The 17,685-nt window shown below is 53.5% G+C and overlaps 4 protein-coding genes across 8 annotated transcripts in view; 2 read left to right on the forward strand and 2 right to left on the reverse strand.

The window, feature by feature from the left end:
• The window catches only part of TESK2 (testis associated actin remodelling kinase 2), a 103,953-nt gene extending 101,715 nt beyond the window's left edge, over window positions 1–2,238 (forward strand). For all 4 annotated transcript variants that reach the window (XM_082364871.1, XM_082364873.1, XM_082364872.1 and 1 more), the window contains 2 exons: window positions 132–249; window positions 567–2,238. In XM_082364871.1, coding sequence (XP_082220997.1) covers window positions 132–249; window positions 567–1,288 — 840 coding nt within the window. In that variant the 3' untranslated portion in view covers window positions 1,289–2,238. The remainder of the gene's footprint in view (window positions 1–131; window positions 250–566) is intronic.
• TOE1 (target of EGR1, exonuclease) lies at window positions 2,131–5,885 on the reverse strand. 2 transcript variants are annotated; one of them, XM_082364999.1, is made up of 9 exons: window positions 5,569–5,885; window positions 4,992–5,092; window positions 4,681–4,823; window positions 4,554–4,594; window positions 4,312–4,408; window positions 4,025–4,183; window positions 3,500–3,759; window positions 3,139–3,298; window positions 2,131–3,059 (listed from the first exon to the last, which is right to left on the reverse strand). In XM_082364999.1, exons 3-9 carry the CDS (start codon window positions 4,735–4,737, stop codon window positions 2,439–2,441), a joined length of 1,395 nt encoding a protein of 464 aa, XP_082221125.1. In that variant the 5' UTR covers window positions 4,738–4,823; window positions 4,992–5,092; window positions 5,569–5,885; the 3' UTR covers window positions 2,131–2,438. The 2 variants fall into 2 exon arrangements, with proteins under 2 accessions (XP_082221125.1, XP_082221124.1); XM_082364998.1 differs by lacking the exon at window positions 4,992–5,092.
• An 8-nt stretch (window positions 5,886–5,893) lies between these two features.
• Window positions 5,894–13,462, forward strand: MUTYH (mutY DNA glycosylase). The gene is given in 17 exon segments (XM_082364906.1): window positions 5,894–6,258; window positions 8,892–9,018; window positions 9,566–9,714; window positions 9,806–9,845; window positions 9,960–10,033; window positions 10,166–10,207; window positions 10,289–10,360; window positions 10,438–10,551; window positions 10,637–10,734; window positions 10,817–10,961; window positions 11,046–11,109; window positions 11,285–11,476; window positions 11,581–11,717; window positions 11,803–11,955; window positions 12,132–12,173; window positions 13,268–13,360; window positions 13,362–13,462. Coding segments are annotated over 16 exon segments (1,575 nt in total). The 5' UTR covers window positions 5,894–6,258; window positions 8,892–8,897; the 3' UTR covers window positions 13,401–13,462.
• A 645-nt stretch (window positions 13,463–14,107) lies between these two features.
• HPDL (4-hydroxyphenylpyruvate dioxygenase like) lies at window positions 14,108–17,638 on the reverse strand. Its single transcript, XM_082365417.1, has 2 exons — window positions 15,788–17,638; window positions 14,108–15,745 (listed from the first exon to the last, which is right to left on the reverse strand). The coding sequence occupies exon 2, from the start codon at window positions 15,369–15,371 to the stop codon at window positions 14,256–14,258; it is 1,116 nt and encodes a 371-aa protein (XP_082221543.1). The 5' UTR covers window positions 15,372–15,745; window positions 15,788–17,638; the 3' UTR covers window positions 14,108–14,255.
• Between the last annotated feature and the right edge of the window lie 47 nt (window positions 17,639–17,685).

Raw genomic sequence — 17,685 nt, forward strand, 5'->3', positions numbered from 1 at the left:
TGGTCTGGGGCCTTCAGAAAAGATCTCTTAGATGCACATCTGAATCTCAAAAGATGCCAGACAGACTCAAATGCCATCCTTGGGATGGAAGATGGGAGGGCAGGGCTAATGGCTGGTGTGGATGACTACAGATGGACCCCAAACTGCGCCCATCCTTTGTGGAGATTGGGAAGATCTTGGAGGAAATTCTGAGCCGCCTACAGGAGGAAGAGCTGGAGAGGGACAGGAAGCTGCAGTCCACAGCCAAAGGTAAGAGATTAGACCGGAGCGTCCAACCTGACCCCAAGGGGGGATATTAGGATGCTGGGGGGAGGGGGATTTCCCTCTAGGGCTGTGATTACAGGATCCCATGTCCAGAAGAAAGGCAAAGGAGCAGGGGATGATTGAAAAAGTCCTGGAGCTGTGGGCTGGCATATTGCCTCCCTTCTGAGTCTGTTTTCTCATTGGTGCAATGGGCAATGGTACTTACTTTGCTTTCCTGAGTGGTGACACTTTGTGGTATGAAGTGCTGCTTCTATTTTTTATGACTAGTGAGAGTAACCCTGACTTGACTCACTATTCTTCAGGATTCTTGGAGAAAGGACCTGGGGTGAAGCGACTGAGCTTACTGGATGACAAGATCCCTCCCAAGTCCCCACGCCCAAGACGTACTATCTGGCTGTCTCGAAGCCAGTCAGACATCTTCTCCAGTAAGCCCCCACGTACAGTGAATGTCTTGGACCCCTACTACCAGCCACAACGAGGTGATGCTGCCCGAGCCCCCAAAATCAACCCTTTCAGTGCTCGCCAGGACCTCAAAGGTGGCAAGGTCAAGTTCTTTGACCTGCCCAGCAAGTCTGTCATCTCCCTGGTATTTGACCTGGATGCACCAGGGCCTGGAACTATGCCCATGGCTGATTGGCAGGAGCCCCTCGCCCCACCTGTTCGCCGGTGGCGTTCTTTGCCTAGTTCACCAGAGTTCTTGCACCAAGAGGCTTGTCCATTTATGGGCCGAGAAGAATCACTATCTGATGGGCCCCTACCACGCCTCAGTAGTCACAAGTACAGAGTAAGGGAGATCCCACCATTCCGAGCATCTGCCCTACCAGCTGCTCCAGCCCATGAAGCCATGGACTGCTCCAGTCCCCAGGAAAAAAACGGTTTTGGGCCCAGGTCTCAGGGGGCCAGTCCATGCCTTGCAGGTGCCTCTGAGGAGATGGAGGTAGAAGAAAGGCCAAGAGACTTGGCTCCAGTCCCCTTTTCTGTCTCAGGCATAGGCCTGAAAACCCAGGGAGAGCAAGATGGGTGAGGGGCGTTAATCCCCACCTCACCTTGGGGATGGACCTTCAGCTGAAGCCACAGGGCCCCCTTGCTGCAGAGCCTTGACTCTTCCCTGGGGCCCACAGAGCAGGCAGGCTAAGCCAAGCCAGGCTCAACTTTGGGGTTCCCAGTGCCCAATGGCTGTGTATGAGGTGAGGCAGCAGTGAGACGCCTTCCTAGTTAGGGCAAACAGCTAATACCAAGCCTCTGAAATCCAGCAAGGAGCTCTGGCCCCCACCCAGACTTCCCCAGACAGGACCAGAGGACTCCTAGTTCTAGTGTGCACTGGCAGGCAGCTATTACCCCAGGTTCTTCTCCTATCCCAGGTCTGTCTCCTTTCCTTTCCTGGGGCATACAAGCTAAAATGGATGGAACCTGGAGCTGACCAGGAGACCATAAAGGGCATGGTTATTTCTCAGACCTGAAGACTGGGGTGCTTCTTGCCAGAATGTTTAAGACACTTGAATAATTGCTGTTTGCACTTACTGCACGGTCAGACCACGTCACTACATTTCTATGCAAGGGGAGGGCAAGGCAGAGTGGTGGTCATGGCTCTCAGCTAACCTATTCAAAGATCTTTTCCAGTTGATTAATCTATTTTCATATTTATGAAGGAGTCTTAATGTTCTGCCCTATAAAACTTTCAACTTTGTGTTGGGAGTAGGGCTGGTTTTGTAGGCCCTAGGGCCTGCTCTATGTATTTGTCAACACGTGATACACCCAGTTGGTTAAATGGTTTATACGTGGACTGATTTCTTCCCTTTCTGCTACAGCCGGAGCTATGGGAAGAGTCTGTCCTTATAGAGCCGCAATAAGAAATAACCAAAGATGAAGCTGGTCAAATATTTTCATATCTTGTTTCTGTTGATTTTTTTTTTTTTTTAAACTTTCCCAGGACACTTTGAGATTTAAAAATGAATAAAGTCTGTGTTACAGGTGCTGGTCAGCCTTCTTACTTGTATCCTTGTTCCTCATCCTCTGGGGTGAAGGCAAAGGTCCAGGAGTGATGCAGCAGTATCTCTGCCAGGACCCTGTCCCCACCCCCTAGTAGTTAGGAGTAGGACACTCACAGGCTAGAGGGATCCAGACCCCTCTGTTCCACCCTCAGCTTCTCTTCCTGGGCGCTGAGTGAAGTTGGGTCAGCTGCTGCCCCAAGCCAGCTTCATCTTCTGGTTGTGGGCTTTGGAAGAACGGGAGAACTGGCTCTTAGCCACTGTGAGGGGGACAGCTTTGCCACTCAGGTATACCTTGTTGTGGCATTCAGGTAGCCATGGTTCAGAGTTACAGGGCTGGGGTCCTTGGCCCACTCCCACATAGGCCATCACGTAACCTGTCATAAAGGCATCGAAACCAGCACGATGCAGTCCATCCCCAGGCACTGGGTTAGGACTGACTTGACTCTCTGGAGCTTCCGAGCTGGCCATGTCAGCTGTGTCAGGCCTTGCTGCTCTCTGCTCCATCTCCAAGTCATTTTTGTGACCTTGCTCAGAGCCAGGTTGGTTCCCAGTCTCATCCTCAGCCACCTCCTGCTCAATTTCCTCAGGCTTGAGGCCAACCCTACAGACCTGCTTGGTGGGAGGACCATCCTCAGTTTCCCCAGAAGTCTGTTTCTCAGGCAGGCCCAACAAAGACCTCCGCCGTTTCTCCCTACGTCGTCGCCGTCGCCTCTTGTCCTCCACCACAGCTTCATCAGTGTCAATGATAAGGTCAATGTCATGGGACCGAGGACACTGTGGTCCCAGGGGGCACCAGCCATAGGCCTAGAGGTAGGAAAAAAGCTTAGAGAGGGGTTCCAGGCATCAAACGTCCCTCCCCCAGGAAATGGGCAGGTGCTCTCACCGAGAAGTTGTCACAGATGCTGGTGGAATGAATACGGTAGGTTGCAGGGGGCATGCAGCAGCGGTAGTCAATATGGGCCCTCATGCTAGAAGGATAGCTGCAGAACTCCAGGGTGAGGTGTGGGCTGCCAGCTGCCCGCTGCTTCCCATTTTCCCGCTCACTGTAACATCGCAAGAGGGTATCGGTTCACTAGCATATAAGCTCCATGAGAGTAAGGGTTTCTGTCTGTTTTGTTCACTGCTGAACCCTCAGCACCTAAAACAGTGCCTGGCACATAATAAGTGCTCACTAAATATCTTAAGTGAATGAAATAGTCAAGCTTATACCAGGCCCCACCCCATTCTCTCAACCAGTTCCTCACCATTTCCGGAAGGCATATTCTAGGTAGGAGGCCACGAAGCGGGCGTGAAACTCAGCAGCATATTTGGTGTCATAAATGCCAGCTGGGAACATTTCACATAGGTCAGCAGTAAAGGTTCCCAAGCTCTCAGGCAGGTGTGCATAGAAGTTCTGGTACAGGAACACCAAGTCTATAAGACCGTTGTGTAGTACCAGGGGCCGGCGGGCCCGGATTAGCTCCAGGAACAGTGTCCTCACTGATTGGCTCTGGCTCTCATCACCCTGGGTGGAAAGAAAGGGGTCATCAGGAAGGACAGAGTCCCCTAGGGAGCCTTGCAGGACACTTATCCCAGGCTCCCTCACCTGGAAGGCTCTCCCTTGCTTTCACCTAATTCAATGCTATTCACCAGTGTAACAGTCTTGTTTCCCTAGCTCTGTCACTAGTGATTCCCCATACTCCCCAAGAAGCAGATCCTCCCCATGCACCCAGCCTAGAGTAGTAAGAAATGAAGTCACAGAAGGGGCAGTCTCTAGGCTGGAGGCCTACCTTGTCATTGCCCTTGTGGTAGGGGATACCCTGGGCGTACTGCTGGTTGAAGTTGAAGCCATGCTGTACCAGGAACTGCACAGACTTTGGTTCTATGACATACTCTTCCATGCACAGCAGGGTCAGATTGAACACCTGGGCCAGGTATGAGTGCTCACCCTGGGAGAGGAAGAGATTCGGCTACATCCAGCCTTGGGAGAAAAAAACCTCATAGCTGATGTTCCCCAGGATCTCAACCCTCCTCCCCCCAGCCACAGACCTGGGATGCAGGTGAGATCAGCCCATACCTTGTCTGGCTGCTGCTTGAAGCAGGCGAGGCCCAGGGAGAGGATAGAACGGGTCCTGGCAGCATGACACACGGCCTTGTAACGTTCCTCGATGCACCTTGGGGTTGGGTTTGGGGGTGGCTGTGGCTGGGAGTTAGCTTCATGAAAGACCCAAACCACCCAGGACTGTGACCTCCACTCCAGGGTTGAGGTCTGCCCCTCCTGCCAAGGCTAGGACTACAGAGATCAGGGCTTATACTTACTGGTTCAGCAAACTCTTCCTGTCCCCAAGCCCACTCAGTTCCTATGGGGCAGTAAAGGGAGAGTTGTGTTAGGTCCACAGTACCAGCCCTTTCACAACCACCTGCTCTCCCAACTCCCAACTCTCACCGTGTCCACAGCCACAAAGCTAGCCGTCTTTATGGCCAGCAGGAGGGATGGCCACATCTCCTTGAAGTTGTCACTTTGCACATCCACCACGGGAACCTGGACTACTAGCTCCTCCCCAGATTTTGTGCTTTGGCTGGCACCACCTGGGGATAAGGAGGGTGATGGATGTTAATGCTCAGGCAAGGGCCTAAGAGGAAAGATACCAAGATAGGCCATGGCTGGGGGCGGGGGCAGGGGCAGGGGCAGTTTCCCTCAAGGCAAGAAATGGCAGCTTTCTCCTCAAGCGTATCACATATGCTCTATACACAGGCCTTGGAGTGAACAGTGTCCTGAATTTGGGGAGAGAAAGCCTGGGTCTTCCAGTGGCTTATGTGAGACTCTGGGAAAATTTCTTCCCCCTCAGCATCAAAACCTGTAAAAGAGGAAGGTAGGACTAGATGATCTGTGAGGTTCCTTTTCCTCACATCCTGCAGGAAATATTTTGCAAGGCTTGAGGACTTCGGCTCCTTTAATATCTCAAAGGCTCTATACTACCGTTCATGGCCGAAAGCGGCGGCAGTAGCCAGTATGCCCCAGAGCCTGATAAATAACGCCCCAATCCGTCCCACTTCCTGTGGACCACAACTCCCAACCTCCCCCACTAAACAGAGCCATGAGCTCCAGACTACAACTCCCGACATGCCCCCACAGGCCCTGCGCCCAAGACTCCCGGCTTTTGCAGGCGGAACCGCGGTGCACACCGGGACTTGTAGTCTCCTCGTGGCTGGTTCAGAAAGAAGGCGCTAGTCCTCTGAAACTTGAGATCGGTTTCTTAGAACTACGAGCCCGAGACCCTCCCCTCCCCCGGAGCGCACAGGCTTTTAAAGCGGCCCCTGGGAAGCCACTCACCGTCAGAGACGGCAGGAGCTGAGGCTGCGCCATCGTCACCGTCGGCGGCCATGACACCGAGGTCCCTCGCTTGTATAGTCAGTGCGCACGCGGGACTTCCTCTTCGTCTCCTCACTCCGCTCCTGCAGTCGGGGACGGGGTGGGGCTTCGCCCCCGGAGTCGCCGACTGGTCGGACTTCCGTTCAGACCTCCCGGGTCTGGCGCGGTGAAGCCAGCCTGGCGCGCGCTAGGAGCCTATTGGTTGGCGGGGGTCGGTTCACCGCCCGGATTGGCCGGAGCCACGCCCCCTGGAGTTCGTCAGGGAGCTGGGCGCTGGAGATCGCGCGGGAGGTAATTTTTTCTTTGCGTACCACGCAGTGGGATCGTGGGCCTTCGCGTTACCTTGTCTTCATCGATTCGGCCCCGGGGTGGGGATCCCCAGAGGATGTGGCGCTGGCAGAGCTAAGCTTAAAGCACGCGTAGGAGTTATACAAAGACCAGGGACTGTAGGGGAAAGAAGGATATTTGGGAAGGGGCAAGCTGCCAGGGAGGGTGGAGAGCTCACGGCGTTCCAGGAAGTGAAAGAAGCCGGGACGGAGACAGGAGATGAGGCTGCGGAGGGTGAGAGCGACCGGCTAGCAGGAACACTTGTGAAACAATCCGTGCGCGTGATAATAAGGATTTGAATTAAGCCTCCGGCAGGGACAGATTGTAAGTAATTAGGAGATATAGTTGACCTTAAGGGGTTTTGGACATGATTCCTGCTACCGTGAGAGTTGTCCCTACCGTAGACTAGCCCTTTCCCAAGGGCTCTGCTTCCCACCAAGGATTCAGCCCTTTATCTCTTTACTTGCTGTTTCCAGTTCATCTTCAACCTTTCTCTTGAGTCTTTTCATTATTCTGAATTGTTTGGATTTTTCCCATTCTGGAAAAAGGGGAACCTCCTTTTACTATCCCCCATCCCAAATTAGTTTAGCAAGTATTATATACAATTTGCCTGGCACCGTGCTCGGCTCTGGGGACACAACAGCCAACAAAAGATACCCAGTCCTTGCCTTCATGGAGTTTTACAGTTAAGTTGGGGAAGCAGACACTGATCAAAGAATCACAAATAAATATGAAATTAAAATTGGTATAAGAGCAACAATGGAGAAGTACACAAGAGGGTAAGACTGGGGGGGATCTGATTTGGACGTTTAAGTCAAGACCTGAAAAATGAGTAACTGTTAGGTAAAACAAAGAAGAGCTCTCCAGGCAGAGGAAATGGATTGGGTGAGGCCTCAAGGAGGACAGACACTTGGGGAATTTGAACCAACTATTTCAGGACAACATGGCTGTTGCGTAGTGAGCGAGGGGGATGGGGCTTGTTGGAGCCTACAAAGCTTATATTAAGAGGATTGGCTTCTAAGAGCAATGGGTGTGACAGCCAAAGCCCTCCCCAGTGGCCTACATAGTACTTTGTAGTCCTAGGCTCTCCACTTTCTTTACCTCTCTGACCTCATCAACTCCTCCCCCCTTCCTCATTCCATTCTAACCATGCTGGCTTCCTCATTGTTCTACAAACACCAGGCAGCCTCCTTAGGGCCTTTGCACTAGCTTCTTAGGATGCCTTTCCCACAGGTATCCATTCACATGGCTAACTCCAACTGCTTTAAGTCATTGGTCAAATATCACTTTAATAAGGCCCACCTTGAGCACCTTCTTTAAAATTGCAACACTCCCAAACCCCTACCCACTCATCCCCTTCACTGCTCTACTTTTCCTCTTTATGCTAGTACTTATCACCTAACATCCTATATAATTTACTGATTGTATGCATTATTTATTTCCCATTAGAGCATAAGCTCTGGGACTTGCCTGGTGGTCCAGTGGTTAAGATTCCATGCTCCCAATGCAGGGGACACGGGTTCAATCCCCGGTTGGGGAACTAAGATCCTGCATGCCACACAGTGTGGCCAAAAAATAAAATAAACCATCTATAGACTTCAAATAATAAAATTTAAAAAAAAATAATAGTATAAGCTCCAGGAACCTTTGATGTTTTATTTGCTGAAGTATTCCAAGTACCTAAAACTGCTCCATAAATATTTGTTTAATGAGTTAATGGGAAGCTGTTGAAGGTTTTAAGTAAAAAAGTGACATGATCATGTCTTAAAAGATTGCTTTAGTCTTCAGAGAACGGATTGTAGAATGAATGATGGAAGTCAGAGAGTTTGGTTAAGGAAGTTTGGCTAGGAAGTGGAGGGGGTGGGTCTTGTGGAAGGGATTGGAGGAGGAGGAGGGAACATTCCTCCATATAATGGGATAAACGAGAAGGAAAGTGCAGATGGAGGTACGTTTGTACATTCGTTCTTTTCTCTGAAGGAGGAAGCAATCTCTTTTGATGAAAATGAGGTGTGAATTAAAAAGTTTGAGGAGAGAGTTTGAACCAGAGGCTCAGCAGGGACTGCAGTATAGCCAGGTGCAAACTCTGCAGGCACACCTTCGGAGTTTGAATCGAAAAGTTGCTTAATCACAAGCCTGTTTCCTTATAACTGAAATGGAGGTAATCCTAGAACATACCTCACGGAGTTGTCAGGAGATTGAGAAATCTGCTAAAGCACTTAGCATGGGGTCTGACATATAACACTCATTAACTGTTAGCTACTTTTAGATATTAGATTAAAGGCAGCCAGAACAGTAAGGGAAGAGTGAAGATCAACCAGATGTGTTTCCTCATTACTAATGGATAGGCGGCTATGATCTACTAAATCAGGAGAAGATTAGGAATAAAAATAGCTCATCTCCGTGCCCGCCCCCCCCCCCCACAGTTTGCCATCTTCTCTCAGGCAAATCTTTCCCCTCTCTGATCCTTGGTTTCTCCTTTTTTTTTTTTCCCCCTTTGCATTTTATGTTATAAATCATTATCACAGAGGTTTCTCCTTTCCATAGAATGAGGGTTTGGACTAGATGATTACTAAAGGCTGTTTCAGTGTAAATGTGCTACATCTCTAAGCAGATAAACCTCCTACCTACACCTGTACTCCCAGGGATACACAGGTGCTCCCACATAGGAGGCTTTTGTCCTTGACTCAGCCCAGCCCTGGCCTCTTATTTTGTTTATGTCTCCAAGACTATACTAATGCTGGTCCCTCTGAGGCCACTTGCAGAACCTCAGCCCTACTGGTCATACCTCAGTGCCACAGCCAGCCAAGAACAAACCCATGAGCATCTGGGGAGTGCTTGGAGAAGAGCTAGACACTTTATATGAATGGTGTGGGGAGGGAGGTAGCTTTACCCTCTGCGGGGCCCTAAGATTCAGCCTCATGGCGACTGACTACTTTGGCTGGGCCTTTCCATTCTAGTCAATCATGAGGAAGCCACGAGCAGCTGTGGGAAGTCAAAGTCGTTGCAGGAAGCAGGCATCCAGCCAGGAGGGAAGGGAGAAACGTGCCCTCAGCAGCAGCCAGGCCAAGCCCTCTGCACCTGACGGTGAGGAGCTTGGTCTTAGAGACTCAGGGGCTGGTTTAATTGGCCATGAAAGGGGACAGATTGAGGCTGGGAAGGGAGCATGGTATGTATCAAGGCATTAAGGAACTAATTAAGGTTCTAATTCTGACTTTGCTCTGTGGCTTTGGGATAATTGCTCTGAATAGCTGCTTTCTTACCAGTGACATGGCGTAGTAGTCTGTGCATTTCCTTCCTCACTTGGCTCTCATGGGATCAAATGAGTTTATCAGCCTGTCAGTGTTTTGTAAATGGGAAGGCCCTGCACAGGTATATATTGTGCTTGGCTGAAACTTGGATTTTCATTTTGACCCAGAGACAAAGGAGCCAGGGGTATCACCCTGGGAAAATGAAGGCCAGAAACTTGGCTAAGGCTACCCAGGGCTAGAGACTCCAGGTCCCAAGCTCAAGCAAGGGCTTGGGGGTGGGGGAAGCTTTAAGTGGAACAGACTGAAACCAGGCCACAGTGCCCCAGATTGCTGGTGCACAGCCTGTGCAAGGACGATCCCTGAGTTTTCTGAGGCTCCAGCAGGCCTGGCCAGGCAGCAGGAGGAGGTGAGATTGCAGGCCCCTGTCTCCCCGTACCATCTATTCAGAGACACAGCTGAGGTCACAGTCTTCCGGAAGAGCCTGCTGAGCTGGTATGACCGAGAGAAGCGGGACCTACCCTGGAGAAAGTGGGTAGGTGGGTGAGGGACGGGGACGGTGGAGTGGGGGAGGCTGGTGCCCAGCCCCCTCCGCACTAACTGCCCATCTGGGATTTCACTGGCAGGTGGAGGGTGAGGTGGACCTGGACAGGCGGGCATACGCTGGTGAGTACATCTCCTGAGAGCAGGGCTGCTTTGCCTGGACGCTCTCAGGTCTGGGTCTGTGGGCTAGGAGCAGGGCTGGTTAGCAGTGTCCTCATACCAACCCCTCTTCCCCAGTGTGGGTCTCAGAGGTCATGCTGCAGCAGACCCAGGTTGCCACGGTGATCAACTATTATACCCGATGGATGCAGGTGACTTCAGGGAACGAAGGGGAGGGTCATGGTCCAGACCCCAGATGACTCCTTTGGGGTGGGAATAAAGAAGGCTTCCTCCACCTCCTTCACCTTTGGCCTCATCTCTTTTTGCCTGCCTTCGGGCTGTAGAAGTGGCCAACGCTGCAGGACCTGGCCAGTGCTTCCCTGGAGGTGAGAGCCACCCTAGGGTGGGGGAATGGGGACTACTGAGGACCGACCTCTGATCCCTCTGACCTCTGACCCCACCCACAGGAGGTAAACCAGCTCTGGGCTGGCCTGGGCTATTACTCTCGAGGCCGACGGCTACAGGAAGGAGCCCGGAAGGTAAGAGGGTGGCGGGGGGCGTGGGAGCCCCAGGGCCTCAGGTATCTTATAACCTTGAGCCTTCCCATCCCAATCAGGTGGTAGAGGAGCTAGGGGGCCACATGCCACGTACAGCAGAGACCCTGCAGCGGCTCCTGCCTGGTGTGGGGCGGTACACAGCCGGAGCCATTGCTTCCATTGCCTTTGGCCAGGTGAGCCCATAGCCCGCCCCCATATTGTGCGTGCCCACCTTCCTTCCTCCCAGACCAGGCTGACTCCTGGACTCCTCTGTGCCAGGCAACCGGTGTGGTGGATGGGAACGTAGTACGGGTGCTATGCCGTGTCCGAGCCATTGGTGCTGATCCCAGCAGCACCCTTGTTTCCCAGCAGCTCTGGTAGGATATTGGAGTAATGGGGGAGATTGGGAGAGTTGTCTCCAAAGGATCTTTGGCTCACAGCAACGTGCCCTTCCTGTAGGAGCCTAGCCCAGCAGCTGGTGGAGCCAGCCCGGCCAGGGGACTTTAATCAAGCAGCCATGGAGCTGGGGGCCACAGTGTGCACCCCACAGCGCCCGCTCTGCAGCCAGTGCCCTGTGCAGAGCCTGTGCCGGGCACGCCAGAGGGTGAGCCATCTGGGGAAGGGGCAGTCAGGGGTCCTAGGGAGTGACCCCTGCCCCATGACATCCTGCCCTGTCTACGCCTCTCAGGTGGAGCGGGAGCAGCTCTCAGCCTCACGGAGCCTGCCAGGCAGTCGTGACGTGGAGGAGTGTGGTGAGTGCCAGCCCTAGCCCTTCCCTGCACTGTCGAGGAGCTGCCTGTAGCCGCCTCATTCCATTTCATTCTACAGTCTGAGTAAGATTCTACAGAGCTGGGCCAAGGCCTGCTCTCTGGGCTTGGCACCTAAGCCCACCTGGCCTGAGTGGGGCTCTTGGATCTCTGTTCCCAGCTCCCAACACTGGACAGTGCCAGCTGTGTGCGCCTCCCACAGAGCCCTGGGACCAGACCCTGGGAGTGGCCAACTTTCCCAGAAAGGTCAGTCGCAGGCCCCCCAGGGAGGAGTGCTCTGCCACCTGTGTTCTGGAGCAGCCCAGGGCCCTTGGGGGTGCCCGAATTCTGCTGGTGCAGAGGCCCAACTCAGGTACCTTGATCCTGGGAGTGCAGGGAGGTGGCATGAGCAACAAGGACGAAATAGAGGCATCAGTAGCTAAAGCCTAACCGATACCTGGCTGCCCTCCCTCTCAGGTCTGCTGGCAGGACTGTGGGAGTTCCCATCTGTGACCGCAGAGCCCTCAGGGCAGCACCAGCGCAAGGCCCTGCTGCGGGAACTGCAGAGTTGGGTTGGGCCCCTCCCGGCCACCCGCCTTCGGCACCTGGGACAGGTGAGTGAGCAGGGGAGGGGCCAGGAATGATGGCTTCTGTGGCCACATCCACAGGTCTGTTTCAGCCTCTTGGCGCTCCCCCCAGGTGGTCCACACCTTCTCTCACATCAAGCTGACATATCAAGTATACGGTCTGGCCCTGGAAGAACAGACCCCAGTGACCATCGTACCACCTGGAGCTCGCTGGCTGACCCGGGAGGAGTTTCACACTGCTGCTGTCTCCACCGCCATGAAAAAGGCACTACCTTTGTTGTCTTCATTGTACTTTTTGTGTTTCCTACATGTTCTAAGTGAACCGGTTACTATGTAAGCAAACAAAAAAGCATATTTTAAACAAAGGTGCTGGGGGATGAAGTTGAGGGCTCTTTGGGGTCAGATGCCAGCCCTGCACTTTCCTCCTCTCTTCTTGTCTAGGTGTTCCGCGTGTACGAGGGCCAACAGCCAGGGACCTGCAAGGTGAGTGTCTTGGCCCTCACCCAGCCATCTCTCTCCAGGACCAAATCCACAGGTTTTCAGTGAGGTAAATGACACACGTTTGGGTGAACAGTCTCCACGACAGACTTCACTGGGGCGAGAGAAATAGTTCTTGACCAGATTTTACAATCTGGGTCCAGGGTAGAGAGGGGACAAGAGCAAATGATGGAGACAGTAGTGTCACAGGTGTGTGAAATGTTTGTACAAGATTTTGTGGGATATGAAGTGGGGAGCTATCATTTTTATCTGGGAGGCAAGAATCAGGAATGGCTGATTGGAAGGAGTGGCTGGTAACCTGGGTCCTAGAAATGAATTATTTTCTCCAGGTTTGGAAGGGGAATCAGCTGTAAAGATGTTCTTTCCAGGCCCAAGAGTAGTGTGAACAAAGGTGGGGTACAGTACAGTCTGCAGCACTCAAGGAGCTGTGAGCATTTGGTTTAGTTGGAGCGGTGAGCAGGGCCTGCCCAGGCCAGTCAGGGACGTGAACACCAGGCCACTGAAGCATTTTAGGTGGAGAGAGGAGTCATCTTTGCGTCTTAGGAAGACTGCCTCAGGCTGCGTTTTTTTTTTGTTTTTTGTTTTTAATTATTTATCTTTGGCTGCATTGGGTCTTCGTTGCTGCGTGCGGGCTTTCTCTAGTTGCAGCGCGCGGGGACTACTCTCCGTAGTGGTGCACGCACGGGCTTCTCATCGCGGTGGCTTCTCTTGTTTCGGAGCACGGGCTGTAGGGCTCTAGGTGTGCGGGCTTCAGTAGTTGTGGCTCGCGGGCTCTAGAGCGCAGGCTCAGTAGTTGTGGCGCACGGGCTTAGTTGCTCTGTGGCATGTGGGATCTTCCCGGACCAGGGCTCGAACCCATGTCCCCGGCTTTGGCAGGCGGATTCTTAACCACTGCGCCACCAGGGAAGTCCTCAGGCTGCCTTTTAGAGAGTTGATCGAAGAGTTAGATACTGGTAACAGGATGGAAGCTTTACAATATTAAGGCTAGAATCTGAGCTAGATCAGTGGTGTGGGGGGAGGGGTGGAAGGAGAAGATTCTGTTGCCCCCTCAGTACCTCCTTCCTTCGGCTTCTGCACAGGGTTCCAAAAGATCCCAGGTGTCCACCCTGTCCAGACGGAAAAAGCCCAGCACAGGCCAGCAAGTCCTGGATAGTTTCTTTCGGCCCCACATCCCCTGCTGATGCACCCAGCCTCAACAGTGCAACACAGTGATGCCTCTGGAAGCCCCCACCCCCTGAGAATCGTGTTTAATAAAGTGCTGATTTTTGTAGTCATTCTGGAGACTTTCCACCTTCTCCTTAGCCCCCTCCCTCCTCACCTCTGAGGGACCCAGAAAGTGGTAAAGTCCTGCTTGGTCCTGACTTCCACTGCTGAGCTCCTAGCCAGCCCTGGGCAGGTGGAGGAGGGGAGTGTTCTGTCCTGAGTGATGTGTCCTCCTTCAGCCCCACAAGAGAAGAAGGCAGCTGCAGGGAGCCCCTGCCAGTGGCTGACATCCAGCGCTCTCAGTCCATGTCTCTGGTCAGCTCTGATTGGAGTTGTGTTATCACCCTAGAGCAGGTGGTTGAGCTCAGCCCTGACTCAGCCCCTCCCACCTGCAGTGGCTGGTCCCTAGGGAGAGGGGAATCACAGGAGGATTTGTTTGGTCTTAGACTCCTACCTCAAATAATAAATCATTTATTTAGGGAACAATACAGAAAAGCAGAGGGTTTTTAATCATAATATTGGGGGTGTGGTGGAGAGAAATGGGGTCAGAGAAGGACACAAGGAGGGTTCAGAAATATTGGTTATGTTCTGTTTCCTAATTGTGTAATTCCTTTATTCTTTACACTTTGCATATATGTTAGATATAGACAATATGAGAAACGTTTCACAGTTTTAAAAAAAATCCCATCTCTTTGGACCCCTGTGAGATTCAACTTCTGGCACGATGAGATGGAGGCCACACCTGGTCCCTAAAGACAAAACCTTTCACTCCAGGCCTCTGTGGGTATCTCTGAGTTCCAGCAGGCCCTGTGCTGGACTCCCCAGTGCTCCAGGACAGGCGGCTACACCCAGCTTCAGCCCTTCTCAGGCTTCCTGGACCCTGGCAGCTTGCTCCTGCACAGACTGCCACAGGGCCCGAATGTTGCCCTGGCCAAATCCAGTGGCCCCCTGCCTCTGAATCAGCTCCAGGAAGAAAGTGTCCTCTGCAAAGAGGGACTTGGTGAAGACCTGAAGCAGAAACTTGCCTCTGTCACCATCTAGCAAGACCCCCTGTCGGGCCAGCAGGCTAGGCTCATGCCCTGCAGCCAGGATCTGCTTCTCCTTGCCTGGCTGCTGGTAGTAGGCCTCAGGAGGAGTCAGGAGCTGACCCCCGGCCCCTGCCACCCCCTCAGTGGCTTCAATGATATTTGGTGTGTATAGCCCCACGTGCTGCAGTCCAGGTCCCCCGTTCCGGGCCAGGAACTGCTCCACCTGGTCCTGTGGGCTGGTGACCCCCAGCAGGGACTCAGCCAGCACGAGGGTAGGGACAGCACTACCCGTAGGGGCCTGCAGGGCGGTGAGCCTCAGCCCCCCACGCCCGGACTCTGCTGCCACCTCCAGGCCCAGCTCCGGATCCTCACCTGGGCTCAGTGGCAGGTGGTGAAAGCCTAGACAGTCGTGGAACCAGCGCATCAGTTTTGGGGAGCTGCTGGGGGTGCAGGCCAAGGTCAGGTGGTCCACGTGGCTGACCCAGCCCGGGCCAGGTGCGGAGGGCACAGGCCTAAACCCGGGCAGGAAGGGCCCGCAGAAGCCAGTGCGGTCCAGCAGCGTCAGGCTGAGGTTGCCGGCCGGCGAGCTGACCACGGCGTAGGTGGCGGCGCCCTGCTCATCCCGAATGCTGACAGGGGGCACCGGCACGCTGCAGCCGAGTGCCGCCAGCGCCCGGGCGGCGGCGCCCGCGTCGGCCACGTCGAAGCACAGGTTCGTGGCACTGGACACCGCATGATGCGGGTCCAGGCCGTACAGCGGCTCTCCGGACCCCGCGCCCTCGTTCACCAAAAAGACCGCGTCCCCGCTCCGCAGAGCCAGCTGCCGCCAGCCGTCTGCTTCCCGCACCGCCAGGGGCTGGAAGCCGAAGAGGCGCTGCAGATCCTGGGCGAGGGGCAGCCCCGCGGGCACGTGGAAAGCGATATGACACAGACGGCGGGCGGGCGCGGCCATGGCGGTCTGGATGGCGACCCCGGCCTGTCCTTCCCCTGGGGACAATCACTTGTCGTTCGGGACTCGGAGACTCTCAGTCCCTGGCTTGTCGTCGGAAGCCGGTGGAGTCCAATTTTGCCGGCAGACCGCGTTCCTCGATCTTTTTCGGGGAGAAGCCACAGACGGACCACTTGGGGGTTTGCGGTTCCCTCTGCCGAACCACGCCAAACTGGAGCTGCCTGGAGACCGCCGAGTCTGAGCTGCGGCTCTAGAGAACCACGCGGAGCCAGTGCAGGGGTGGGGCGAGAGAGAGGGGGCGGAGCCAGTGACTGCCACTCTCCACCCTCTCGCTCAGCCTGTGTCGCCGAGAGTACACCGGGGACACAGGACTGACCCTTCCCATGGCCTCTGGCTGGGCCTCACTCTTGGGCACTGACCTTCCCACGGCCTCCGGCTGGGCCACACACCTTTGGGCACTGAGCCTCCCAACCCCGGACCCTGGAGATCACAATAGCTGCCTTCACGAGGTGCCAGGCACTGGGTTCCCACTCATGCCCCAACCTCAGAGAAAAGGGAATCAGCCCTAGTTGGGGGAACAGTCCGAATTTTCCCTCTACAAGCATGGACTTTCTTAGCAATTTCATGTTTTAGCTTAAAATTTTTGGAGAATTTTGCTTTTAATTTCTTAATGTTCCTTTAAAACTTAAAATAGAATAAAATGCTTTAAATTACAGATTTTCACTCTTTCCCCAAAATGGTCCAGAGAAATTTGTTATAGGAAGATAGACCATTTATATAGCTCCTAAATGCATCTCTCTTTTGGGAAATCTCTCAGCTGCTCCTTTTCAACCCCACTTCTCCCTTAACATTTTTTACCCCCTTGTCCCAAACAAGATTTGGAGAAAAAAACAGTGGCTCAGGATCTGAAAGGAACAGCTGCACGGGCATCCTTTCTCACCCTCCTGACTCTATTAGGACTAGAATAAGTCCTCTTTGCTCTTTCCAGCTCCCTGATTGGGTATTAGGCCAGAGGAGCTTTCTGGGGGCATTTCTGGCCTTGCCACTGAGAACTGTGTGAGATCACTGGATTGAGGAAATTAGGAGTCTTCTGGAACTTCACCTGGTAGCTCTTGAAGGGTTTGGAAGGGCATTCCAAGAAGGGCAAATGGCATAAGCAAAACCTCAGTGAGGAATGTGAGCCAAACCCTCAGAGGAGCAATGGAGCATAAGGTTGGGGAGACAGTTGGGATGGATGCCTGTGGTCTGAGACAATGCAAAAGAGATTCCTTTGTCAGGCAGCCTGGTGTGATGACTTACTGTTGAGTTTCATTGGCAGGAGGGAGAAGGATGTGATGAGGGGACAGGGCTTAGAAAAACACCTGGCTGGGTGTTTCATGCCTACAGCCAGGAAGGCAGTACCCGAAGCGGGTCAGCAGTGGTGAAAGGCACTTGGTGCTACTCTGCACTCCAGTGAATTTGAGAACATGGGCTCCAAAAGCCAGACAGACCTGGGTTTAAAAATCTACCTCCAACACTTACTAGCACATGTATAACTTTGGGCAAATTGCTTAACTTCTGAGTCTTAGTTTCATCATCTATAAAAATGGGAATAATAATAGTACCTACTTCGTGGGATTGTTGTGATTAAATGAAATAGTATATGGTGCAGCCTGGCAAAAGAGATCCAGGTTTTAGCCTGTGAACCTGGGCCTGACTGTGGGGTCAGGGCATACAAAGGGCTACTCCTCCGTAGTCCTGAGCACTGGGAAGGCACTGGGAGGGCTCTGGCTTTGGTGGTGGATTCTGGGGGAGGAGGCCCTGGGAATAGGGATCTGAGTGGGCTGGTACAGAAAAGGCAATGCTCTGCCCCAGCTATCATGATTGGGGCCCCAAGGGAGCAGCTTCCAGGCCTTTGGTCCGGGAGAAGGAATTTCCACTCAAGGGCTCCAGGTATGGACAGAGGGAACAGAAACAGGACCCCTGACCAATCACTTCTGACCTGGGGGAGGGTAGATTTCCAGAAGCTAAGAGGGGGTTGTCTTAAAGAAAAGGGTGACCTTGTCTGGGGCACGCTGCCCTGCAAGGGCACTGTGTTTGACTTTGGCCCAGTGCATAGACTGGGCTCTGGAGACCAGCTGGGGTTAGAGAACTAGACTCTACTTCCTGCAGCCCTGCTGGCGTCTTGGCCGTGACCTCCTGGGATCAGACTCGTGTCCTCCTGCGATCAGGACCTTGCGGAACTTTCCCAAGATGGGTCCTCCGAGCCTGGCCGCAGTTGCACTCCTCCTGGAGCTACTGATAACGAGGGTGGGCGCGCAGGTCGAGACCTGAGGGA

Source organism: Balaenoptera borealis (genome assembly GCF_965194805.1).
Source record: "Balaenoptera borealis genome assembly, chromosome: 1".
NCBI classification, from domain to species: domain Eukaryota; kingdom Metazoa; phylum Chordata; class Mammalia; order Artiodactyla; family Balaenopteridae; genus Balaenoptera; species Balaenoptera borealis.